This window comes from Dasypus novemcinctus, chromosome 9 (genome assembly GCF_030445035.2).
Source record: "Dasypus novemcinctus isolate mDasNov1 chromosome 9, mDasNov1.1.hap2, whole genome shotgun sequence".
Classification (NCBI taxonomy): domain Eukaryota; kingdom Metazoa; phylum Chordata; class Mammalia; order Cingulata; family Dasypodidae; genus Dasypus; species Dasypus novemcinctus.
In genome coordinates, this window is record NC_080681.1 from 111,543,045 (window position 1) to 111,569,885 (window position 26,841).

A 26,841-nucleotide genomic window follows, 5' to 3' on the forward strand; every position below is an offset into this window, starting at 1 on the left:
CTGGCCCCAGGGCACACACTTTTCACTGATTTATCTGCCTCTTCGTCTGTCCTTTTCAGTCCGGTATCCCAGGACCCAGCTCTGGGCCCAAACTTGAATTAGGAGTCCCTTTCTCCAGGGAGTACAGTTGGGGATGGGGAGATGGGCACATTTGCATGCAAGTAGAATACAGAGGTGGGAAGCGCCTTATTAGAGCCACCATGGGAATTCACCAGAGGGAAGGACTGGCCAGGCTGGGGGGGTGCTCAGTGAGAGTCTTATATAGGAAGGAAAAGGACACGAATCTGTTTGAGGCAGTGTCGTGCAGTGGTTAGAAGCTTGGGAGTTGTGCAAATTGCCTGAAGTTGAATCTTGCCTCTGCTACTTACTAGCTGTGTGATCTTGGACAAGTTACTTAACTTCAGCATGTCTCTGTTTTCCCATATGATATGAAATGGGGATAATAATGATGGCTATCTCATGACGGATTAAGTGAATTACTATATGTGACGCATCTAGAAGTTTGTATTAGTCAGTTAAAGGGGTGCTGATGCAAAATACCAGAAATTGGTTGATTTTCATAAAGGGTATTTATTTGGGGCAGGAGCTTACAAATACCAGGCCATAAAGCGTAACTTACTTCCCTCACCAAAGTCTATTTTCACGTGTTGGAACAAGATGGCTGCCGACGTCTGCAAGGGTTCAGGCTTCCTGGGTTCCTCCTTTCCTGGGGCTTGCTTCTCTTTCCTCTGTGTGCTTCTTCCTGAGGCTTCAGCTTAAAGCTTCAGCATCAAACTGCAATATCAAAACTCCAACATCAAAAAAAACCAAAAAAACTCCAACATCAAAAATGCTCAACTCTGTCCTTCGCCATACCTAAGGACATGACCCAATCAAAGCCCCAATCATAACTCAATCAAGCCCAAATACAGATCAGATCACAAACATAATCCAATATCTATTTTTGGAATTCATAACCATATCAAACTGCTACAAAGGTTAAGATATGTAAAGTCTTTCTCATCTATGGGGGGCTCTCAATAAATATTAGTCATAATTAGCATATAACAGACTCATTCACCAACCATTTTGTGTAGTCCTCATCTCCATACTGTGAAAGAGGAAATATTATCCCCATTTTAGGGATGAAAAAACTGAGGCCACATACAGCTAGTAAATAATAAAACAAGGATCTGAACCCAGATGGGCTTATTTCAGAGCCTACTCCTGGACAGACTTCTTGCATATCCTGGGATATGGGTGGCTTTTTACTGCCAGCACTGAGAGAATTCCCCGCAAGCACCCAGAGATAGAGGGGAGCTTGGAGAACTGAAGCGGCTCAGAAGGGGAGTGGAAACGCCTGAGGGACCTGGAGTCTGTGGGTGGCCTTCCAGTGTCTTGGAACCCTCTGAAACTGTTAGCAAAAATGTGCCCCTGTGTGTGTGTGTAGTGAGTATGTGGTGTAGTCTTTGTGGGTGTGTGGTGTGAAGATGGTGTGGCTGGCACGTGGAATGTGTGTGCTTAGTGCGTGAGTGGAGTGTGTATGTGTGGTGTATATTATGGTGTGTGTGAAAGAGGTGTTGTATTGTGTTTGGTGTATGTTTCAGTTTCCTGACAGCTAAAACAAATATTATGCAATGGGTTGGCTCAGACAATGGGAATTGGCTCACAATTTTGAGAGTAGGTGAAGTCCAAAACTGAGGCATCAGCAAGGTGCCGCTTTTTCCCTAAAGACGGCGGTGCTTTGGGGCTGGCTGCCGGTCACCCTTGGCTCTTGGCTTTTCTGTCACATGGCAATGCACGTGGTGGTATTTTCTTTCTCTTCTGCATTCCGTTACTTTCCCGCTTCTGGATGCTCCCCATGGCTTCTCTCTCTGTGGCCCTCTCTGTGAAGCCTCCACATAGAAGTAAGACTCATCCTGATGCAGCTGGGCCGCACCTCAACTGAATGAACCTCAACAAAAGTTCCTATTTACGATGGGTATGCACCCACGGGAATGGATTAGCGATTTTTTAAAAGATTTATTTTATTTATTTATTTCCCCCTGCCCCCCTTGCTTTGTGCTCGCTGTGTGCTCTCTGTGTCTGCTCGTCTTCTCTTTAGGAGGCACCAGGAACTGAGCCTGGGACCTCCCATGAGGGAGAGAGGCACTCAGTCGCTTGAGCCACCTCAGCTCCCTGCTTTGCTGCGTGTTTCCTTGCTGTGTCCTCTTGTTGCATCAGCTCCCCGCGCCAGCCCGTCCCGTCAGCTTGCTGTCTTGCTCGTCTCCTTCAGGAGGCACCAGGAACCGAACCAGGACCTCCCATGTGGCTTGAGCCACTTCTGCTTCCCTGGATGCTGGGGTACATAAATCTAAGCCACCACAGGGTATGTGTGTGTAATGTGTATGTGATATGTGTGTTTAGTGTATGGGTGTGTAGGTATGCATGTGATGTATGTGATGAGTATGTAACCGTGTGTGTAATCGATAGTGTGTGGGGTGTGTAGTGGGTAGTGTGAGGTGTGTGTATATGAGGTATGTAGTGTGTCTTTGTACATTTTTCTGAGGAGAGGGTTCACTGTTTTCCTTAAATACCCAAAACGAGAGAGACCTGGCTTCAGGATAAAATGAGAACTTGGTTCAGGTGGACCAGCTTTATCTTTCTGCTTAATTTAAAATATCTGGTTTTTGAGTTAAGCAGCATCATGCCCAGAGTTACAAATTGCAATTTGCCTTTATAGAATATTCTTCTTCCCTGTGAGGCAAAGGTGTGACTTTGATGGGAACCAGACCTGTGTTTCCACCTCTCTGTTCCTCACTCTATGGCTCTGGGGTCCCTCTGCTTCTCCTTGGGTGTATAGTGCTGGAAATGATAACAAGAGACTGTTTTACAGTCAATTCCAGAGACAGGGTGAGAAACCAGACCCAAGGGAACCCAGAGGAGAGTGTAGACACAGATTTGAGCCAAACCCCCAAAGTTCCTGGCAGCTGGAGGTTGGAGCAGAGCTGAGCATCTGCATCAGGACAAAGACAGTCCCCAGAAGTCCCAGCCAAGCAGCCAGCCAAGCCAGACACGTGGAGAAATGCTGGCTCCATCCAAGGACCGCTCACTAGAACAGGGCAGGAGAACTAGGTGATGGACCCACGCCCAAGAAGAGGTGACCAGACTTGAGGGGACCGAGCCCAGGACCCCATGGGGACTCCAGGGCAAGGAGCTTGTCTGGCAGCAGCCAGGCATTGGACGCCGAGGAGACCTTCTTCTGCGGGTCATCTTTTGCCCCAGCAGGAAATTTCTATAAGAAATACAAGACAATTTTTGCCCCAAAAGGACAAATAGCATCCTGAATTTGGGCTGCCACCGTGCCGTGGCTCAGAGATGAGGAGCTCCTGTCGGGGGGAATCTGCCGGAGAGGGTGTGGATGGACATCTCTGCATCCCGGGGTCTCTCTGATTCCCCTTTTGTGTCTCTTCCCTGGTCCACCTGAGTCCTTCACTCTTCCTCCTCCTCTCTTCTCCTCCCTCACCCAGACGTACACAGAATGAAGTAGAGGCTAAGATAACCGTTAGAGCTATTGCGTGGACATCCAAGACTGTCCACTCCGTGGGCAGAGGATTTTGTCTGTTTACCCAGCCTCAAGAACGGTGCCTGGCACCCCCAAGTGCTCACCAAATATGTACTGAATTCACATTTGGGGTCCTGCTCTAACAGTGTACACAACTTGAAGGTCCAGTGTGATCTCCCGCCCTTATTTCTCGCATTTTCTATCTTATTTTTCATATTACCCTACTTACTCCATGTGTCTTTGATGCGTCCTCATTTTGAATGAGGCAGGGCAGAGATAGGTAAACGGATGGGTGGGTGGGTAGAGAGAGATTTCTGTTCCCTATTTCTTGTCTGGCATACAAGACCCTCCTTCTGCAATCTGACCACCAGCCGTGTCTCCCACGTCCTCACCTTGAAGCCGTCCCAAATACCCTTCCCTAAACATGCTGTTCTTGTCCTCCAACCTTTTGACTCGACTGTTCTCTTTGTCTGGAATGCGATCTCCCCTTGGGAACACCTGTGTATTTTTCAAGACTGGCCAAGAGGTCACCTCCTTTATGGTCCACCTCTTCCCACAAGCAGTTAACTTTCCCCTGCACCCTGTATATCTTTGCTGTTTTTAATGTATGTATAATATACTTTTTTATTTTTTAAAGACGATAATTAGATTACATAAAGGTTACATAAAAATATAGGGGATTCCTATATGACCAGCACCCTACCCCTCGCACATTTTCCCACATTAACAACATCCTTCATTAGTGCGGTACATTTGTTACAATTGATGAACACATTTTGGAACATTGCCACTAAGCGTGGCTTATAGTTTACACTCTCTCTAACACAATTTTGTTAAGTTATGACAAGATATATAATGGTCTGTATCTGTCATACCTTTGCTTTAATATTTCATATGCTATGTTGCAACTTTATGTAAATGTTTGGTTAACCTACCAGATGAGCAGTCCTCATATCTGGATTCTTAGGATTTAGAGGCAGTGATGTGCTGGAGTTGGCTCCTTCCAGCTCAAGAGAGCTGATTATAGGCATCTGTTCCCAACCCTGCACTCAATTACAGCACATTTAGTAGCTTGAAATTGGCCTTGGTGGGAGATATTGATACCATGAAAACTGGCAAATTGGGGCCCTCTTCCCCCACCCCCAAAGCCAGTTTACCAGCATGCCACTGCAGTTAGAGGCAGTCAGTAAATTGGCATCCAATAACTTTTGAATGAATGAATGCATTATGCTCTGGAAAAGTCCCGCAAATTAAACTAAACTGCTTTTTACTCATTATAGGGCACTGGGTTGGCATGTGTTTATTTACTCATTATAGGGTACTGGGTTGGCATGTCTCCTGTCGTCAGTGAGGACCTAGCCCTTGAATTTTAGACAGTAGGACCTAAGCATTAGTGTGCATCAGAATAACTTTGGGAGTACCAGTGAAAAATGCATATCCCTGGGCCTTGCCCTTAGAGGTTCAGGTGCATGGGAGTCTGCATTTTACTAAGAGGCAGGAGCAGTTCCGGTTCAGTGATCAGTACACTAAAATCCTTTGATCTTTCTTCCAACTGTTTTCCATGGTTTAAGATGTCAGGATAAATAGCAATAATTAAAATGTTTAGGCAGTACCACATCCTCTTTTTAACATTAGTGTCAGCGATCCTCCTTCCCCCCAAACCGGCCCTTTTCCTAGAGCTGCTTTCTGGTTTGAGCGCACCCCTCTCTGCTTTCCACTGGCAGAAGTTGAAGGGGAGTCAAATGGCCTTGGTGATGGACAGAGAGGAAAAGGCCTGGATGATGCGGGCCTTGAGTGTCTGCCATGAGCTGGGCAAGAAACAGGAGTTCCTGTTCTGTAAAAACTTACAGAAAAAGATGTCCTGTGGTACTTCCACAGCTGGGCAGTTGTGTGAGGCCAGGAGCTTCAGGGTCCTGCTGGGATGAGGGTAGCAGCAGCAAGTCGTGGATAATTGAGACCAAGGTTCCCACTAGGCAGAGGGGATTGGGCAGTGATCATAGGTCAAAAGGCACTGAGTCAAGTCCAGACTGGAAGGGGGACATCACAGATGAGGTGGGCAGTGGTCAGGGGAGCTCAAGCGGGAAGGTTCGTGGCAGGCAAGGCAAGCACCAGAGCACGGAAATGTGTACAAGCTCCTGGGACAGAGGCTATTTGCCTGCTGCTCTCCTGCCCAGGTCCTCCTGTGTTTGGACCAGCCAGAGATCCCGAGTCTGACCTTCCAACCAGGGGCCATTGGGGACTTCGTGGGTGCAGCCTTTTGCAGCTAGGGCAGGGCCAGGAGTCCAGGGCTCCCTTTAGCTCCTTGTGTTCAGTCCCAGCATGTCCTTCCTCCTCTCTTCAGTGGGGAGCAGGACTCCTGGGACGCCCTGGCCCTAAAGGGCAGGCTCATTTCTCTCCAGGAAATGGCCAGTGATGAGCTGAGGGAGCTGAGGAATGCCATGACCCAGGAGGCTATCCGTGAGCACCAGATGGCCAAGACGGGTGGCACCACCACGGACCTCTTCCAATGCAGCAAGTGCAAGAAAAAGAACTGCACCTACAACCAGGTGTGTGTGGGGGTGGGAGGGGACTGTGGTGGAGAAGACGGGTCATAAAAGCCACAGGGGCACAGAGGTGGGGAACTAGAGCGAAGCCCAGGGTAGAGCCAGAGGAGAGAAAGGGCTAGAACTCTCCACGCCGCAGAGGGCAAGCCTTGGTACACCTATGGCTCCTCAGAACCATTCTCATGAGTGTAGAACCACTCTTGTAGGTGTCTGTGAGAGCTGGCCAGCACGTTTTGGCCTCCCCCGAAGTGAAAACACGGAACTGAACCCACAGGGCACAGAGCTTCTGTAGAGTCACAGATGGTTGGAAGGGAACTTAGATGAAACCAACTCCCTCATGTTATACTCAGGGAAACTGAGGCCCTGATGGGACAGGCTGTGCAGCTTTGCCTAAGGTGGCACAACTGCTCAGTGGAAGAGAGAGTAATAAACTCGAGCCTTTGGACTCTCAGATCCAGAACTTTCCAGCAAAGGTCAGCAATAGAGCCCACTTGGTCAATAAAGCCTCGGGCTTCTGGCCCTGCGTCCTAAGGGTGAAGATCATTGCCCTGGTGTGTGTGGCTGCAGAAGGCAGCCATGGACGTTCCTTCTCTAAAAGACTTGAAACCAGAAAACCGCTTCCTATTTCTGGGTTGTGCACATTATGCCCTCAGAGCACCAAGATTCTTGGATACTAATTGGTGTCTTGTCATCCTAGAACTCTATTCATTCCTCCATCCACTTGACAAGGGAGATTTAGCAAAAGTATCCTGACTGGGGTTCTCTGTGGCTACTGCAGAAATAGTTTAGCCTTGCCATTCAGGAGGGGTCACTCAGAAAGTCCCAGATTTAGGAATCCAGGAAGGTTTTTGCAGGCTCCTGCTCTCTCCCAAGCACATTTCCCGGCAGAGTTGCGTGCTTCCTGTACATCGCCTCCTTCTAGAACAGGGGTTCCTAACAAGGAGTTCGCAAGCTTTTAAAAAAAACCGTTATTCTTGTGGGGGCGTGTTGGTGCGAGTGTGATATATTTATTAAATAATACACAGTATAGCGTGGACTTGGTTAGGTGTCCATCATTTTCACCTGACTGGCACAGGGGTCCATGGAAAAAAAAGGGTTAAGAACCCCTGCTCTAGAAGTAAACTACCTGTTAGCAAAGTTTTTGTCCTACAGAGAAACCCCTGTTATCCTTTCTCAGCTGTCACTGCTCTCCAGTGACAAGGCTGTCCTAAGCTGTGTCCCGCTGGCAGACTCATTAGCTGGGGGACTCCCTCCCGCCGCACAGACTCTCAGCTCACAGCACTCATAGCTGGGTGTCAGGGAAGTGACAACTTGTTACATTTATCGCCCTCCGGGGTCAGCCGTAGATAATGGGGGAATTCCAATGCCAAATCTGAGAATGTCAAGGGCTTGCATAGGAAACCCAGTTCCTGCTCCTGAAGGGCTTATGATGTGGCTGAGGGAGTAAGAAACAAGGAAACACAAAGTTAAACAGTCCCATTGACCTTCGAGTCCCTTTTCCTCTTGGGGCTTGAGTTCTTTCACCTGTAAAATCGGGAAACTGAACTAGATGATCTGTAAGGGTGTGTCCAGGTCACTCAATTTCTGATCAGTGAGGCATCTCCAACCAGGTGTGTCCAGGGGTGAGTCAGGGAATACTTCCTAAAGGAGATGAGCCTTGAGGCTAGAGAATAGAGACCAATTTAAAGCACTCAGCAAGGATGAAAGTGCAAAGGCGAGGTAGAGTCAGTAAGATACTGGGGTTGAGGTGATTGACTGTGAGAGGAGAGGAAAGCATGAATTAAGGAATTCTCAGTGATAAGGGAAATGCCAAGGTGGGATGGCAATAACAGTGCCAAGCTCTGGGATTTGGACCTGCTCTTACAGCGAGGGGCATGGCAGTTCCTAGAATGGGGGAGTGACTCCATGAGCTGCCCTCTCTCCCTCAGGTGCAGACCCGCAGCGCTGATGAGCCCATGACCACCTTTGTCTTGTGCAATGAATGCGGCAATCGCTGGAAGGTCTGTATGTCTATATCTTCCTCCCTCCCCTGTCATCCAAGGCACTTCCACTCTTAAGGAGTAAATACCCACAGTCAAGAAAGGGCCTTGTGCAAGAGGGGCTTGCAGACCTGCACAGAGTGGGTCTGCAGAGCCGGGAGAGCAGCAGGCTGTCGGTGGAGCAGTGGGGAGTGCACATAAGAGGCACCCAGCAGGGGTAGGGTTAGCAGCCCACAGCTTTTCACAGGATGGGCAAGTCTGCCATTTGAGCACAGATGGGTTCAGCCTCCTCAGGAGGTGGGAGATAGAGAGAGGGGAGGAAAAGCAATAGCACTCTGCATGTGGACCACACCTCTTTGCAAAGTGCTCTTGCAGATGGTATTTCCTTTGAACCTGGCGGGGATGAGAGAATCTTTGGAGGTCTGACCCTGTCAGAGCGGAGCTGCTCCCAAATGCCCCCAGGACATCTTCCCTTTCTCTGGCAGCGCAGGAAAAGCCTTGTTTGCCCTGGCTGCAACCCAGGTTGGGTTGCTCCAGCTCCTGCAAAGGCAGAGGTTTGGTTTTCAGGTATAGGAGCCAAGCAAAGTCTCCTCCTGGAGTGCTCCTTTCTGCCAAGCCACCTTCTGCAAGAGCTGAATGTGGTCATGTGACTCTTGTCAGTTTCCAGTGCCATCTGCTTTGACTGTGTGCTGTGTGATGTCTGGGTACTGGGCAGGTGGCAGGTGCTCCTGGTGTTCTAAGGTGTTTATCAAGGAGCCCAGGACTGACCATGGGAGTCGGGAGCCCTGGTTTCAAGTCCCCACTTTGCCCTATTCTCTGTGTGACCCCGAGCATGTCACTCACCTCCCTGAGCAAAATTAAGGGTGATGACAGGGGAGTGGATGTGGCTCAAGCAGTTGAGTGCCAGCTTCCCACATAGAAGGTCCCAGTCCAATACCTACCCCCAATACCTAAAAAAAAAAAAAAAAGGTGATGATAATGCCCTTCTCCCAGGCTTGGTGTGAGGATTATTACAAATGCACACACACTTTGCAAACAACAGTTGGAAAAAATGTTCATTAATACTATTACTCTAACTTTCAGATGAGGAAATTGAGCTATAGAGATAGTTAAATAAGGAGCATAAAATCACAGCTTGCAGCACTGAAAGACAAAGCTCCTAATTCCTGATGGATTGATTTTCCTACAATATGACTAAGGGCCTGATAGGCCTGGGGCCTCATTAGAACTGCCATATGTTTAAAGCTAAAAGTCCGTTGAATATATGTTTTCCTGTCTGTATGTATTGAGTACCTGGAGATGGGACCAATATTGTGGCCTACTGGTTTGAAGCATGGACTTTGGCATCAAACTCAAATCCTAGCTTTGCCACTTTCATTATACAAAGTGATTAAGTTAATGGCCTTAACTGTCTAGTCCTCAATTTCCTCATCTATAAAATGGGGATATTAATATCTAGCCCAGAGAACTATTTTGAGGATTAGAGAAGGTAATACCAACAGACTTCTGATAGCTCATATGATGCCTTTGCCAAATTAGAAAAAGCCGTCCTTTCCTCCAGGTAGATATAGTCTTGTGCCAGGGTACAGAGCTTGCAAGCAGAGCATGGGCTGAGTGTCAGGCTCTCTTGTGCAGTGAACAACCTGTACAACCATATTAAGCAGTCCTGAGCACATGTTTTACCACTATTCTAATTATTTTGAATATGTCACCTAGTAGTAGTATGGGAGCTCAAGTAAGTCACTTAACCTCTGAGTCATTTCCTTACCTATAAAAATGGGAATGATACTAGTGCCTACTTCATAGGATGATTGTGAGAATGAAATGAGATTTTAACACATTAACACAGCCTAGCACAGAGAAAGTGCTCAATAAATGATAGATTTCATGATCATTATTCTTGGAGAAAGGGCATTCTGCCTGCTCCAAACTCATCCCTTCCTCCCTGATTCTTATTAGTTGGAAAGGCAGGGCCTACTACCAGTGGCAGCTGCATGGCTTCAGACAGCATTTTCGGGGGGTGTCCATGGCCATGTAGGAGGCCTAAAGTCTAACCTGTGATGAGCAGTAATCACGGTGATGCTCTTGACTATGAAGTGAGAGACCACCATGTGCTACCACCAAACCTCTGCCCATTCATAATCTTTTATCACTCTTACATGAGCTGGCAGTATGATCCCCATTTTACAGATGAATGATTTGCCCGAAGTCACAGAGCTAATAATGGCAGAGCTGGGATTTGGACTCTGATCTGTCTGGCTCCAGACCCTATCTTCTTCTTCGTGTTCCCCAACAGCTTCCTTAGGTGACACAGGGCAGTCTCTCAAATTCTGATAGCCTTTTGGTTTTGCAGTTCTGCTGAAGGAACCACCAGCCAGGATTGCAGCGAACAAGGTGAGGAAGAACAAAGAGGAAGTACTAAACCATTTGACCTGGAGCCAAAATAAAAATGAAAATGAAGAAAAGGAAAATGCTGAACTCTGAATGGGTGGTAGGGGCAGAGGGAAAGTTCTTTTGCAAATTAATGATCACTCATTAACGATTGGCTAATAGGGGAAACGTAATTGGGGTAAGATGCCAAGAGTCTCTGCTGACAAACCTCTTATAGAAACTCAGAGACAGCAGAGCCTCATAGCTGAGGTACCATATCTTTGAAAAAGGGGGTGTCAGACCTTTGCTTTGAGTCACTTCCTCACATCTGAACCTCTCAGCCTTTTCTAAATTGAAAAATACCAGATCTACACAAATGTTACCCACCACACCCTAGAGCCGCATCTGCAAAACAGTTGGTACATGTTTGTCGTTGACAGATACAGCTTCCACACCATGTAGAAATATTTCTTCCCTAATCCCTCATCTCTTCCTAAACTCTCTGCTATTCCTTGTTCATAGCTGGCTTTGGGGCCCTTGTCGTTCTAGGCAGGGAAGAAATCCTCCTGAGCTCAGGCTATCTGAGTACAGCAGAGCCCCTGAGTAGTACCACAGCCCCTTAGGCTCAGAACCTGCCCAAGCCTGCCTAAGCCTTAAGTTCCATCTGTGGCTCAAGCTTCCTAGGAAGTCCGTAGAGTACAAGGGGCCTCGTCGTACTTCTCCCATGATGACATTGGCTTAGTTTTTAAGCTGATAGGAATGTTGGGCAAACTTGGAACATTCTAGAAAAACCATGGGAGCAGATCTGGTGGACCTTTCACAGACAACTCTCTCGGGCCTCAGAGTGAGCCTCCTGGACTCTGTTTCCTAAAATGGCTAAAGCACAGGAATCTCTGAACGCCTGGGTCCCCTTGTGCAGAGGCCACTGGGTTTCTGTCTGCTTTGAGGTCACCCTTAGAGCACGTGCTCACGTAACCACAACCCAAGTTCCTTCATACCCTGGGCATCGTCCACTCTGGAACTGGTTATTGCTTTTCTCCTTCCACCTGCCAGGTGCCTCCTCCTGATGATGAAGTCTGGAAATAAACTGTGTACAGAAGTATGTCACCATTTTCAGCCTTGCAATAGTCAGAATAGGGTAGGTCCTTTGGAAAGATTGAAAACTCACACAGATGATATAACACATAAATTCATAAAGGCAGAACCAGGACTGAAGCCCAGATCTTCAGCTTCCCATCATTGTGCTTGCTCCTATGAGAGATCCTAGAGCTATACATAAGACTCAGTTTTACCTTCCAGTAATTCACAGCCTGGCAGGGGAAATAAGCCAGAGGCACAGACTTCCACACCAGACAGTATGTGATAAATGCCACATGTGAGGTCTGAATATTATCCACAGAAAGGGGGTATGTGTGCTGCTTAGATCCCCAGGTACTTCTTAAACTTTAAAGGGGCAGAAATCCCCTGGAGAAAGTGTTAAAATGCAGATTATGATTCAGTGGTTCAAGGGTGGGACCTGCAAGTTTTCATTTCTAACAAGTTCTCAGGTAATGCCAAAGCTCAAAGCTTCTGATCCATAGACCACACTGGGAGTAGTGAGGGCTTAGATACCTGGATTTTCCTTTGTATTATCTAATCCTCCATCCAAATGTCTAGAAACCAAAAGCAGAACAAAATAGCACGCACTATCAAGGTAATAATGTTACCTTGGGGGGAATTTTTTTAAAGGTGGCACCCTGGGGCAATTTTCAATAGTTATGGTTTAAATATCTCTTGTGTGTTTCTGGAGTCAGATTTTTTTTTCCCTTATATGTCATAGAGATTAAGAGCAGGAGAAAAACAAAAACAAAGCTGAACTCTACCTTAAATAAGCTTACTGTTTAAAGGAGATAAGTCAGATTATACAGCAAAAGTACTAGTCAGCTCAAGTCCACACATCTATAAAGTACATATCTGCATTTACAGAAGGACACAGAAAAGCATGAACAGGCCACAGATAGTGTCTATCAGCAGACGTTAATACCCTCCCAGCTGGTCCTCCTGTGTCCAGTCTAGACTCACTCCAATTCATGCCCTCCACTGCAACTGACCGAAAGAGGCTTTTCAAAATTGCTGATCTGATCATGTTGCAGTCCCCTATTCCCCCACTCCCACTAAAACCTCTTTTTTTCCCCATTGCCCTTGGCATGGCCTATGAGGCCCTGCAGGGCTGGCCTCTGCCCCACCCCCGCACTCCCATCCTGCCACACGGGCCCTCCCTCACTTCTTCAGAGCATGCCATGCTCTTCCTTGTCCCAGAACCTTTGTACACCCTGTAGGCTGAAACACATGGTTTCACCCCACCTCCTCCATATCAAAGAAGAGGGTGCAAGCTACAGCGGAGTTACATTAACTTCTGCCTACCCAGGAAGGTTTCCTATTGGAAGGAGATTATTACCTTACAGGAGGAAAAAAACACATTTAGGTGAAGTGAAGCAGAGAGGTGACATGCTTGGGAAGACAGAAGTTCTCACCAGGATGGTGATGGCCAAAAGACTTAGTAAACAGAAATGAATCTAAGAACCCAATTTAAAAGATGCTCTGAAAGGGTTACAGAAATCTAAAATACTCAGTAGCAGGGGTTCTTAACCTTTTTTGTTCCACAGACCCTTTTGCCAGTCAGGTGAAAACCACGGACCCCTTACTAAGTCCACACTATACTGTGTACTATTTAATCAATATATCACACCCACACCAACACATCCCCACAAGAATAATGTTTTTTGAATTTCAATTCAAGTTCATGGACCCCTGGTTAAGAACCCCTGCTCTATAGAATAAATCTTTCTTAGAAGTCTTATGGAGACTTCCCAATCTCTATCTTTAGCCCTGATTTTTCTTAAACCTAGAACCTACAAGTGCCTATTTGGATATCTCCTCCCAAGTACTACACTGGCCCTCCAAATACAATTAATCTGAAACAATTCAGATGTTCTGTTTCTTAAGTCCCCTCTGCTGTCTTTTCTATTTCTGTCAACTAATTTATTCCTTAGAACCATCTCTGATCTTTCTCCCTTGCTCTCTTCATTTAATCGGTAGCCAAAAATAAAAATAAAATCAGTAGCCAGTTCTACAGTTTTCCCTCTTCCAGCCCTCCTCTTATTGCCATCACCATCAGCATAATCTTTCAGGTTTTCTTTTGTATTTTTGTTTTATTATTTTACTTTTTGCTTGGATTGGTGCAAAGGCCTTCCACTGATCTTGCAACTCAAGCACTTCCTACCTAACCTGCATATGCCCTGCAGATCTCTGAGCATCTTTCCCTCCATCATCCTCAGTGGATGTCCACCACCATTTGGCTTTCAAAGCTCCCCTCCATCTGCCCTCCGCCTGACTTTGATGACTTATCTCCTACCCCTGCTGCTTCTGATGCTCCAGTCTAAGGAAGGGTTTTGCTCTGTTCTTGAATACCTACTGGACCTTACCGCTTGTGACTGCCTATTCCACTTCCTCTTCCTGAACTGTTCTCTCCAACCCAGGGCAAATTCTTACCCATTCTTCAAGGCTTACCTCAGATGTGCAACCTTTTCTGAATCCCTGGCTGCAAGAAATGGTTCTTCAGAACTCCCACAACACATGTGTCGCATTCTACCACGATGATGAGGATGATTCATTTAATATTTCTTTGTACGATAGTGCCAGTAATACCTATTAATCATTGAGCACTTACCAGCTGGGTATCTTGAGCAAATTCATATAACTTCTCCCTGCTCCCATCTTTTCCATCTCCCATCTGTAAAATGGTGGCAATAATAACACCTAGCTCCAAGGCTTGTTGTGAGGATTCATTAAGTCACTTAGCATCATTCCTGACACACGGTGACTGCTCAGTAAATGTTAGTTATTGTAGTTACTGAGGGTAGGAGAGCACTTTGCAATAATCTTCTCAGCTAACCTTCTGACCCCCGTGAACTAGGTCACTGTTATTAGACCCTTTTTACAAATCAAGGTTCAGCAAGTACTTTGCTTCTGAGAAACAGAATGTGGCTTTGAACCCAGCCCTCTGAGTCAGTTTAAAATGTAGCTTGACCTCACAGAGCATTTGAGACTTATTTTTACCTCCTCCTGTAATGATGGTGGCCACCATTTGCCAAGCCCCTCCTCTGTGCCAGGCACACATGGGTGATGCAGTTTTTTAGCCATTCTTGCATTTACTCCTCAGCAGTCCTGCAGTCATTGTGAGGATAGGTGTCGCCTTGTCCAGCTCAGTCTCGTACAGAATAGAGACCCAGTAACCGTGCGCAGTGAATATGGGCCTCTTTGATGTGGTTAAGTAGGCTAAATAAGTCTGTTGTATGTTTTTACTGCAATTGTTTACCTTTGTTTGAAAATGTTGATTCTGTTTGGAGAAAAACAACTGAAATGCATGAGGTCACAGAGGGCCTCTCAGGCCTCTTCATTCCCGCAGAGCCCATCTGCCCTTCTCTCCCAGGCCAGCCCCTAGGACCCCCCTCCATCTGCATCTGACCCACAGCCAGAGGCAGAGACAAATAGAAAGCAGGCAAGGGGACAAGAGTCTGTCCCTGTCCTACTTCCTCCCGGTTACTCCACCCCCACACTCTTCCCTCAAGCCACACTCAATCCTGGCCATTCTGGAACATGCTGGCTCTGTCCTTTCACGCCTCCTTGCCTTTGCACATGCTGTTCTCCAAGACTGGAATGCCTTCGCTGCCTCACAAACTCCTACACAGTCTTCTTGAGCCAGCCCAGATGTCACCTCCTCTGTGAAGCCTCCCCCCTAACTCGCCAGCTATGAGTCCACCCCCTCCTTGGTACAGATTAGCTCATCCCTATACTATAGCACTTGGCTTGCAATGCCTCTTTGTAAGTCAGTGTGCCCCCCATTCCCCCAATTCCTCCTTGTGCAATAATGAGCCTTCATCCTCTCTTCTCTCAGAGGTCAAGAGAAGCCCGAATCACTTTGATATTTTGCAGGGCCTGGCATATTTGAGAATGAAGAGAGGGCAAATGAGGATTACAAAAACCGAGGCATATTTTTCAATGTTTAACAAATTAATTGATGCTTCTAACACAAGAAAACACAACACAATTGTGCTGTTCAAAAGATGATTATAGGATTTATTAAAATATAATAATTGATAGTGTTCCACAGGCACAGTGGCCTGGTTCTGGACTCAAGGATACACAAGGAAGGTCTTCGTTCAAACCGGTCAGTATCTCTGACCTAATATATAACCCCCCTTGGAAATAATGTCAAAGCCTAAATTGGCTCTCCTGGCTCCTTTCATGGGTGATACGCTCTGTTTTGCCTCTGCACAGAGTAGGTTCTCATTGTTTGCTGAATTATGGGAATAAATACAGCTTCCCAAGTTGGTTATTTAAAACCCACATACAGTAAGTGTTCCTGAGAAACAATGAAGTCCTGAACAATGAGGCAGGAAGCCATCTCCTTCTCCAGTGACCCCAACCCCCAGAGGCCGGCTGAAGGCTGCAACAGGAAGCCCCTCAGCCACTGTCTTTCCTCTCCCTCTTCCCTGCTCCCCTTTAGGGGCTCCAAATACAGTCATACTTTCCATCTGCTCTCTGCCGCTCTTCTCCATCCTCTGGAGAGTCCCAGGTGAAGAAAGAGAAAAGCTCTTAGAGAAGGAGGCAAGCAGCCAAGCTGGGCTTAGAGAGTGGTCCTGTCCCCAGGCAGGCCCAAGGAATTAAAAGAAACAGCAAGAGGACAAAGAAGGCTTAGAGCACTGGAGCAAAAGGGAGAAAAGGCCTAAGAAAGTTTACAAAGCAATCTGTCAGAGAAGGGATGAAAAGGGAGCCCCGCTGGGTTGAGGAGCTTAGGCCCTCACCTCGGCCTTAGGCCCAGTTAGAAACCTGCAATTACTCACCAAAGTCTGAAATGATCCCCTCCCCTTTGTTCCAAGGAGTTTGGTTATTAACCCCTGACCCAGAGGCTTCCCTGAGCGTGAAACCTCAACTTGCTGTTTTTCTGGCAGTACCTCTGCTCCACGGACTCTACACCCCAAGCTGGCCCAATCTCCAGCTCCCTCTGAATTTCCAGTAGAAACCAAATATGAGGATAAGGTCACTGGCAGATCCTCACAACTATTGAGCCACTCTAACTTCCCAGATTTTCTGAACCAGTGAAGATTTTCTGAACAGGCCTTTCTGGAAGTCTCCCCTGTCACAAAAGCCAAGATTAATAATGATAACAGTTGTCATCAGAGAGCTCCCTCTGTGCAGAATGCTTTAAGTCACCTGATTCCTCACAATCACCTGAGATCTGATTATCCCATTTTAAAGAAAAGGAAATGGCCCTGGTGAGATTAAATGACTTTCTAATGTATACACGGCCGGGATTCTAAACCAGATCTGTCCGACCTCAAGGCCCACTCTCTGTCCACTAGAGACACTGCCTCTAGGATACCCTCCAGGATTCAATTTTGTGGTGGCCAGGTCAAATTTTAGATGGGGGAGACTGGTACAATTCTGTGGCATCCAAAGAATTCCTAGCCCCACGGATGGGGGTCGGAAGAGGAGTGGAAGTGGTGGAGTCTGCCTCATAACTGAGTAGGGTCCTAGTTCTTCCTTTTTAGATACGTGAGTAATTTCAGCATAAATAACTGGACATTGCGAACAGGACACTCACTAATAAAAGCATGGCCTGGAGTCATGTTTGAAAAAAACAAAATTCTAGTACCCAGTGGGTGGATGTATCTGCAAAACAAAAGCCCCTGTCCCAGCCCAGGCAGAGAAGTCTCCTGTACGGTTAGAGACAACAGGCTTCTGGGCGTGTAGCCAAGGTTCTGGGGATATTTATAACTTGAAGAGGGTGGGAGTCCCTAATAAGCTGCTATATTCTTTTTCCATCACTTCCCTCTCCAAGGCTACAGCGAACTCGAGCTCTTCCCCACGCACAATGCCTGCTTTCCCTGGTGCTCGGCTTCCATTGTCTAATTCCCTTATCCTGACTGGGGGAAGAGAAGGCTGTAAGTCTTTCCGTTCAGAGGAACTCCTGTTGAACACAGCTTAGCTGCTGTGGTTTCTCTGGGCTGCCTGAGAGTCTGAGGTGCAGGGAATCTGTGAGTTATTTGGGATCAGCCTACACTGACTTTGCTTGCAAGCCTACGGATTCGAGATCTAGCTGCAGGTCTGAGATCTCCGGAATCTGCCAAATCTCTACAATCTCTCCGAACGCCGGAGATCTCCAGAACTCTGCCTTTGGCTTTGGGATCTGTCTGAGGCTTCTGGATCTTAAAGCCGGCGGTCTAGTGGATCTTTTGCGAGTCCTAGGTGGGTAAGTCTGCTCGTGAATTTAGGTTTTTCGCTTTGGGCTCGCCGTCGCAGGCCTTCAGAGATCTAGGTTCCCTTCGGTACGGGTGACCGCCGGAGACCCTTTTAGCTCTCAGGGATATAAGAACGGCCCTTCTTCGCCCTGGGACCTGCCTCTCTCCTCCATGCACGTTCCCCCCGGCCCCACCCCCTACTTCTGAATTCCGCTCGGGATTAGGGTTTTCGCTTTCCCTCCGCAGGGCGCAACTCTGCCCGCCCTTCAAGGGGAGACCTCCTCAGACGGCCGCGGGTGACCAGCTCTATAGGGTTAATAGCGATGGGGCCAGGTTACTGCCAGGCCTGGTCGCCAGGCGCCTCGCGAGCCGGACCGGTGGCGCAGGGCCTGCTGGGAGTTGTAGTCTGCGTGGCGGGAGGCGAATGCCGCAGGCACCGCTGGGAGCTGTAGTGCATGGGCGGGGCTCAAAGTTCTACCAGGGGCGCCGAGTGGCCCTCGGGGAGTGGGCGGCTGCCGCGTTCTTCTCAGGCCTGAGCTGTCAAATGAGAACTAATTCCAGCGGAGCTCGACACAGGCCAGCGCCTAAATTGGGTCCAACGTCACGGTTAAGGCCCGACTCAAGAGAAGCTTCTAGGGAAGTGAGGAGAGGCAGGGTAACCTCCCCAGTTTAATCGGGTTGGGGTTCCCAAGAGAAGAAAGCGGAAGATAATCCTACGAGGACGAGCTTCTTTCTTCCCCCTTTTGTTCTTTTCCCTCCCCTGCTTTTGGCCTCTAACTGGCCTTTGTACGCAAGAGTGGAACTCCAACTCCCGGCAGGCTCCCGGGCAGGCGCAGGCGTGACAGAGAAGCTCCGCCACGCTGCAGGGGGCGGGTCTAGTGGCTGGCATCTAATTGGCAGAGCTTCCTGCGAGCTTCGCTCTTTGATTGGCTTGTACAGCTGCCGGAAAGGGCCCCGCCTGGAGATGAAAGAGCGGAGGCGTTCTATGGGCTGGGCTGAGAGCCTCCACCCTGAGACAGCATCGGCCTGACCCCCGGCCCCGGGGCACAGAGCGAGGGGGCTGTCCTCCGACATTCCCGCAGTGCCTCCACCCCTTGGTGGCAGAGACGTAGAGGGCGGGTCGCGCTCGAGGGTCAGGGAAGAGAGTGACCCGGCCCGGGTCTAGGGCCCTCCCCGCCCGCCTTGCGGCCAGAACTCCAGCCCTGGGGAGTGGGCAGGGCCTGTTTGCACTGCCTCACGCCCTGCTTTTCGCCTTCCTTCAGCGCTGCCTGCTCGCTGCTTTTCCTGCTTCTCTCTCCCGGGAGGCGAACCCTTAACGCCCGAGATGGCTGCCACCTTGCTCATGGCTGGGTCCCAGGTAAGCCCGGGGTGGCTTCTCGGACCCTCCCTCTGCTTACCCACCTCGTCCCGGCCTTTCTTCTGCAAATCCCTGTGGGAAATTCCCTGAGATTAATAATTCGGTTTTCTGCCTCCAGGTACTTGGTACCAGGCCAATATAGTCATAAGCAATTATTGAGCACCTGTTGTATGCTTTTAAATACGGAGAGACAAAAGATGGATGAGACGGGCCCTGCTACCCGCTTTGAGTCTTTAGGGGAGACAGACGAATCCTGCTAACCGTGATAGAACGTGCTAAATGCACTACTTTTGGTAGGAACAAAATGCCGTGGTGTGGGAAATAAGAAGTGGGAGTGATTAATTCTGTCTGGGGAGTCCAAGGGTGGAGCTGAGCGGAGCCGAGTGGAGGGATGGGGCACATTGAAGAGCAGTTGATATTGGAGCAGAGCCATGAAGAATAGCAGGATTTCACAGTATCAGAAATCCAGAAGAGGAATATTGTGAATAAAGGTTTGGAGCCATGTAAATGCTAGATGTGTTGTGAGGAAGATACGGCTACAGGGTAAGGTTTCCAGGTGGGGCAGGGATCTCTGGGCATCGGACCAGATCAGCTCATAAATTGCTTCCCCCTTCTCCCCACTTTTAAAAGGTGGAGACTTTTAAAAACCCCTCTTTTTTTGCTCGTTTGTGGGTTTTTTTTTTTCCCCTTTAGATGCTATAGATCAGACTTATTACTTTTTCCTTGCCTCCTCAACATTGCTAGCCATGTCTATAATTTCAAGAAAAACTGGAACTAATGTCTTAGGTACCAAGTTGTGAGGAAGTATTTGTGTGATTTCAGGCACCCGTGACATTTGAAGATATGGCCATGTACCTCACCCGGGAAGAATGGAGACCTCTAGACCCTACACAAAGGGACCTTTACAGGGATGTTATGCAGGAGAATTATGGAAATGTTGTCTCACTAGGTAAGGATTCTACCTTTCTTCACCCCCAGGTTTTTGAGACTGTGTCAAATGGCTTTCAACACAGCTTAGTTGTTTGATTTTTTAAAAGCACTTAATTGAATTTTGGCTTGAGTTGATTTCCTCAGGCAAATCTTGAGTATAGTAACATTCACTTCATATTGTCTAAAAAGAAAGAATGTTTCTGCACATTTTATAACATTCAGATTTCTTGTGCTCTGAGTCATTTGCCATTCTCCAGCCTGTTTGCACAGATCACTGACCAAACAGGTCTGACATAATGGTGCTTGCCAGGATATAAATGCCCCTGTAAACCGTGCTTTGACTCTGGGGTGCTAAGAGATGATGGGCTTCTGACCCAAGTTCATAGAAAGGCAAAAGCCACTTTTTTGTGTTGTTTTTTATTTTGCCTTCAGAGTCCTAGCTTTGCCTCAGGTTCTTTATTATCTGGAGGTTCTTGATATTTCAGAGTTGATCTTAGATTTCAAGTGTGTCAAGTATTGTTCTAGGAAAATGCAAAACTAAATGAGATCACAGATTTTATTAGGGAAGCTAATTTTTTTTGATGGTTGGCAAACCTGCCTTCTCAGCTACTCTTTCGTCTGGATATAGCTAGAATAAACTGTATATTCTTGAGCTAACCAGTCATTTGACTCAAACTTGCCTCCTGTTAAGACTCGACAGAAGCTAGCAACAGTGTATGGTTTACTAGCCTGCGTTTAAAAGGAAACCCCCCACAGTAGCCTTTTGTTCTAAAAAGTCTACGGGAATAGAGTTCAAGAAAAGGATTAGTTCTAATGAGGGTTTTCCTTTTGAACTTTGGCTCTTTCTGATGACCCATGTTTCTTGCATCCCTCCTATAAAAAGGCAATCATAAATTATTTATCCAGAGATATCACAATTTGTAACCCAAGTAAATATTCCACCCAATCGAACAAAAACAAGAAGTGAAAATCTTAAAGAAATCTCAATTTGCATTTCTGTAGTCCAGCCCAACGAGCACTAGATAGAAGCACCAAAAAAAAAAAAAAAAGGCTTCTGGCACAAATAAGTTTGGGAATGGATTAAGTAATACTTACCAGGCTTCTTTACATCAGAACTCCTCAGAACCTTTCATGGCATTGTGAATTTCTAAGGAAAGAATGTGGAATGCCCTTTGCACTTTGACCAAACTAATTTATCCATGCACCTTTTCCTTCTGGCAAACCTAGTAACCTCTTTCTGAAGAGTGTACTAAAAATCACAATTTGGAAAATGCAGTGTCTAATAGAAAATTCCTTAGAGACAGTGGTTATGTATTTGTGTACTTTCATTGGAAGACTATATATGAAATATGTTTAGTCATTGCCAAGAATATTTTGGAAAAAAAAAGAGAATATTTTGAGCCAGGCATTTTTTTGCCTTCTCCAACCTTCCCACCACTGTTTTTTTTTTTTAAACTAAAAAGCCACTGGAAAGTAGCAAGTAACATACAGCAGTCACTTTCCTTGTCAACTAAAGCATGACCAGGAGATAAAATTTGACTTTTCTCCATACTAGCTTAGCATGTTCTTTGTAAATATTATACGATGGTAAGATGAATGCATGACACATTAAAAAATATATACATATACACACATAAAATATGTAGGCTTTTGACTTTTAGAGATTCTACTTTAGAGTCTGTTTCTGTTTTTTTCTTCTTTCAAAATACCAGATTCAAAATATAGTTTTCATAAGGTAGCCTTAATAGTAGTGGTACACAGCATGAACTTTTGTTAGACAGAGCTGAGTTTGAATCGTGGCTCTACCATTTACTACTATATGTCTTAGAATAAATCATTTCACTACTCCAGGTCTTGGATTTTTCATTCATGAATTTGGAGCCATCATAATGCCAGACTTCAGGAAGGTTGTGATAATGAATGAGGTAATTCATGTAAGGAACTTAGCACAGTACCTGGCACAAGGTAATTTTTTTTGTACATTTACCAGTATTACTATTATTACCCTTTATTACAGATTTTGAGATCAGAAGTGAGAATGAGGTCAATCTAAAGCAAGAAATTAGTGAAGATGTAGAATTTGAGACTGCATCTGAAAGACCTGTTGGGAGTGCTGAGGAAAATCCTGAAAGTGAAGAGGCCTTTGAAAGCAGCAATAGGTCAGAAAGACAGTGGGGAGATTTAACAGCAGAAGAGTGGGTAAGCTACCCTCTCCAACAAGTGACTGATCTGCTTGTACATAAAGAAGTCCACACAGGCATACAATATCATATATGTTCCCATTGTGGAAAGGCCTTTAGTCAGATCTCAGACCTTAATCGACATCAGAAAACCCACACTGGAGACAGACCCTATAAGTGTTATGAATGTGGAAAGGGCTTCAGTCGGAGCTCACACCTCATTCAGCATCAAAGAACACACACTGGGGAGAGACCCTATGACTGTAATGAGTGTGGGAAAAGCTTTGGAAGAAGCTCTCACCTCATTCAACATCAGACAATACACACTGGAGAGAAGCCCCACAAATGTAACGAATGTGGAAAAAGTTTCTGCCGGCTATCTCACCTAATCCAGCACCAAAGGACCCACAGTGGGGAGAAGCCCTATGAGTGTGAGGAGTGTGGGAAAAGCTTCAGCCGGAGCTCTCACCTGGCTCAGCACCAGAGGACCCACACTGGCGAGAAGCCTTATGAGTGTAATGAATGTGGGCGAGGGTTCAGTGAGAGATCTGACCTCATCAAACACTATAGAGTTCACACAGGGGAGAGACCCTACAAATGTGATGAGTGTGGGAAGAATTTCAGCCAGAACTCTGACCTTGTGCGCCATCGCAGAGCACATACGGGAGAAAAGCCGTATCACTGTAATGAATGTGGGGAGAATTTCAGCCGCATCTCGCACTTGGTTCAACACCAGAGAACCCATACTGGGGAGAAGCCATATGAATGCAATGCTTGTGGGAAAAGCTTCAGCCGGAGCTCTCACCTCATCACACACCAGAAAATCCACACTGGAGAGAAGCCCTATGAGTGCAATGAGTGTTGGCGAAGCTTTGGTGAAAGGTCAGATCTGATTAAACACCAGAGAACCCACACAGGAGAGAAACCCTATGAGTGTGTACAGTGTGGAAAAGGTTTCACGCAGAGCTCCAACCTCATCACACATCAGAGAGTTCATACAGGAGAGAAGCCTTATGAATGTACCGAATGTGAGAAAAGTTTCAGCAGGAGCTCAGCCCTTATTAAACATAAGAGGGTTCACACTGACTAAGTCCTATAATTATGATGACTGAGAATTGATTCAGTTGAAGGTACAATTTTATTTGATATCTGTGAGCTTCCTCAAGACTGAGCTGCTTTGACCATACTGAATTTTCTAGTTGTGGGCTGCAGTTGAAAACATCAAAAAAGAAAAGACATTTGGAATTCTGACCCAAGGCTTTAGGAACATTATCCCCTCCCCCAAAACAGTGATTTTTTTTTTAAATTCACTCAGTATTAATGAATTACTTCATCAAAATTAGCTGCACAAATAACTGGAAATCTGAAGACCAGGGGATAAATGCTGGTGAATGTTCAGGCCTGAAAATGAAACAAATCTTTAAAAGTAATTTCTCCTATCCTTTAGCCTAAAGAACTATGCTAGGGGAAAAGTGGGACTGTAATAGAGTAACACGGCTACATTGAAAAAGGCAACCAGGGACTCTGCCAGAATGGCCATAGCTGTTCATTCACCATAGTTGTGGGCACATGCATCTTTGCCTCCAAAGGGCTCTTACCCCAAGTTGCTTAAGCATTTGTATCTTTCTGTCTTCTTGAAAGTAGGATTCTGTACAATGAAGGCAGTAATCATAATTTTTCTTCTTCCCCTTGTTTCTATTTAAATTTTTAAAGCTTACACCATTGTGAAAGCTAACTGAAGATAGATTTAAAGAAAACTGACACCCAAGTTTTGGGACCAAGGACCCATTAGTGGTGGGGACTAGCAAGGGATGCCCCTCCATTGTTACTGCCATTAATCAGAATTTGCAAATTTGTGTCAGGGATCACTGAAGGGAACATTGTAAGGAAAAATATCTTCAAGGAAAGATAGGGCCATGAGTGATGGTAGAATATAAGGAGCAAGTGGAATTGACCACTTCGTGGAAGGAAGCATGGAGTCCCTTCCCAAGGAATATACGTCATTTCTGTGTGCTTTCCCCTCTGTCCTTTTAGGACAGTCTTCCCTACTGATACCATTAGGATTTGATAAGGGCCACATCCCAGTGTTTATCTTAGCTTGCATAAGGGCATGTGTATGTACAGTGAAATGTGTATTCCGTGTTTTTTCCAATAGCTAAAACTGCCAGTCACACACAATTAGCATGTTCTTGAGTGATGTTGATCATGTGACAAGAAATACAGACATAACTCTAGTGTGAGAAATGTCCTTTTTTTTCTGTTCTTTATGAAAAAAAATGTAAACACTAGTGCTTTAATGTGCACTCTCCTGTAAGATCTGTTTTTGTACCTAACTAAGCACTTGTTTGTATGTATCTGTAAATGTAGAAGATAATGACTGGACAAATAGCTTGATTGTCCTAGATTCAGACTAAATTTCTTACATGGCAATGAAGGACTCTTTAGCCTAGTCAGAAACCTAGGTACGAATGTATTTCCATCCTCCAAGTTTATAAATACAAGTGGGTAAAATACGAGTTGACCCAGTTTAAGCCCATTAGTGTCAGTTCTTACCTCAGTCCAAGTAGGAATTAAGAAATATCCCAAATGTTGATGCTTATCCAAGCATTTGTGGGTGGAGTTGGGAGGGAATTGGTGTCTAGAAGATGGAAATAGAGTAAGGAATATATTTTCTTTGGAGTGTCCCAAGTTATTTATGCTGTGCTTTATTGCAAATGTTGTAACATTAAAACAAAATTCTGCCATTGCTCTTTGGGCTTTAGTGTTGAAGGAGCCAGTGGTCTCTCTTGGGTAGTTTATTATAGTGAACTATTATGACCCACAGCTGTGTGGGACTGCATTGTTTGCAAATGAAACAGCCTCAAAATTAACAAAAATGAAAATCTACTCCACCAAAGGGCTTTATTTATGTTGCCACTCTTATGTGAATAAAAATGCGGGCAGGGATCATGTGTTTTGTTCTATACAAAATCTGGCAGACCGTGGGTATTCTTATTTTAATTGTGTGACTTATATGTTCTTGGTGACTAAATTCAAATGTCTTTTCCCCTGTCAGTGTTGCTGATGCTTTTTAATGAACATCAAAGTTCTCCTGTTGCTTCTATGGGCCACTCCTGGCATCAGCTTGGGAGTGGTCATAGAAGACAGCTTCTCCATAACTTAACTGTATTTTACCCCCTTTTCCGTCCCTACTCTTCTTTCCCCACCCCCAACCTGTTTCTGCTGCTGCTTTTGGCTTCTTACAGGTAAAGCACTCGAGAAAAGACTTCTAAGCACCCATCCATCTCTCCACACATGTACACTCCAGCTGGAAAGTTAAAAAGGCAAGGACCAGACGAGCTGTCTCCTCTCTTCGTGCCAGTTGCTGCCATCCCTTTGCTGTGCTGAACTTTGTGTAGAAATTTTACATTGGCCTCCATACTGATGCTTTTTGCATGTCTTCTGCTCCCAAGTCCCTGGTTGCTTCTGCTCATACCCTGCAACACTTTGTGCCTGTTTTCTATGGTTGTGGAGAATGAGTGAACACATAAGTATGTAGAGCAGTTTTCCTTATCGTATTGGTCACAGTTATCTAGTGTTTATCTACATCTGTATTATTCTAACACTATTCTATAATTAAAAGTATAATTTTTAAAATGAGAAAATCTTTGAGAATCATTTTAGTAATACAAGACTTATTCATTTAACAGTTTTTAAAATCACATCTAGCAAAATTGGGCATGGTTGTCTTTTTATTGATTCATTTATACAGATATTCTTGGAATCTGGGAGAACAGTGTCTTCTATTTTGGGGGGGTGCAAAAACCTGGACAGTTTGCTGTGAAGGTTATGCTGGTGGCAAAAGCAACATGGAAATACTTAGTATGGGTGACTCATTAGTTTTGGAGAAGGAAAAGAAAAACCCAAGTCCAAATAGAAAAGTGAGAGAAGACTTTGTTGCTTTATGGGATATCCCTTAAGAATACTAGAACAATTTCTGTTGAACTAGGATTGAAATTCCTTGAACAGAAATACTTCTTAGGAATAGTCAATGGCTTTCTATTCATGACAGAGTTGTACAGTCCTCCTAAGGCAGTGATTATGTATTTGTAGGGTGTGGCCAGTTCTCAAATACTTACAAGTAATTTTCTCTGACAAAACTTTTTTTTTTTAATGTAGTGCCAGCCTAGGCAAAGGTAGATAGAAATGCATTGAATGGCGGAGGGGGGGAGTACAATAATAAAAATTTTAATTAACCCTATCACCAAATTTTGAAAAGAGATTTTTTGTTTAAAGCAATTTGTTAAAATCTTATTTCTCTTTTTTCATGATCAGCATTTTTATTTCTGAGGAGAAAAGCTAAATAAAGTGTCTATTCACCTGGAGAAGTGTAACTCAAAAGTTTCTACCCTAAGTGTATTTGATATGCTAATAATTTCCCATTGTCATTATTATCGAAGCAGATTTCCTGCTGTTTGAGCTGTTCTCTGGGAGTTTAAGTTAGGCCTGTGCTCCCAGGCCTTTAGGACACCACTGAATGATAATTTGCTAAATTGTTTACTAGTATTTCAAAAGTTAGTGTTGCTCCCAAAGGAATTCCTATGCCCAGGGAGAAATGGACCTCATTTCTTCTAGGGAGGCATTCGTTAGATACCCACCTCTTTGATGAAGTGTCAGACTTGGGCCCTGCTTAATAT

General features: G+C 45.7%; 2 protein-coding genes across 6 annotated transcripts in view; both read left to right on the forward strand.

Moving 5' to 3' along the window:
• The window catches only part of TCEA3 (transcription elongation factor A3), a 36,122-nt gene extending 25,606 nt beyond the window's left edge, over positions 1 to 10,516 (forward strand). For both annotated transcript variants that reach the window (XM_071217671.1, XM_058304136.2), the window contains 3 exons: positions 5,923 to 6,069; positions 7,995 to 8,066; positions 10,399 to 10,516. In XM_071217671.1, the coding sequence (XP_071073772.1) occupies positions 5,923 to 6,069; positions 7,995 to 8,066; positions 10,399 to 10,407 (228 nt within the window). In that variant the 3' untranslated portion in view covers positions 10,408 to 10,516. The remainder of the gene's footprint in view (positions 1 to 5,922; positions 6,070 to 7,994; positions 8,067 to 10,398) is intronic.
• A 140-nt stretch (positions 10,517 to 10,656) lies between these two features.
• ZNF436 (zinc finger protein 436) lies at positions 10,657 to 25,809 on the forward strand. Of its 4 annotated transcripts, none has more exons than XM_004465430.5 (4): positions 10,657 to 17,709; positions 18,961 to 19,055; positions 19,878 to 20,004; positions 22,003 to 25,809. In XM_004465430.5, exons 2-4 carry the CDS (start codon positions 19,023 to 19,025, stop codon positions 23,253 to 23,255), a joined length of 1,413 nt encoding a protein of 470 aa, XP_004465487.1. In that variant the 5' UTR covers positions 10,657 to 17,709; positions 18,961 to 19,022; the 3' UTR covers positions 23,256 to 25,809. The 4 variants fall into 4 exon arrangements, with proteins under 4 accessions (XP_004465487.1, XP_004465486.1, XP_004465488.1 ...); XM_004465429.4 differs by having other exon boundaries at positions 10,657 to 17,705; XM_004465431.4 differs by lacking the exon at positions 18,961 to 19,055 and having other exon boundaries at positions 10,657 to 17,705.
• The last annotated feature ends 1,032 nt before the right edge of the window (positions 25,810 to 26,841 follow it).

Excerpts from the sequence above, each read along its gene's own strand:
- ZNF436 (XM_004465430.5), top strand. The coding sequence starts at position 19,023 with ATGGCTGCCACCTTGCTCATGGCTGGGTCCCAG. Across the intron at positions 19,056-19,877 it reads TGCTCATGGCTGGGTCCCAG|GCACCCGTGACATTTGAAGA; the intron begins GTAAGCCCGGGG and ends GTGTGATTTCAG. Across the intron at positions 20,005-22,002 it reads TGGAAATGTTGTCTCACTAG|ATTTTGAGATCAGAAGTGAG; the intron begins GTAAGGATTCTA and ends CCTTTATTACAG.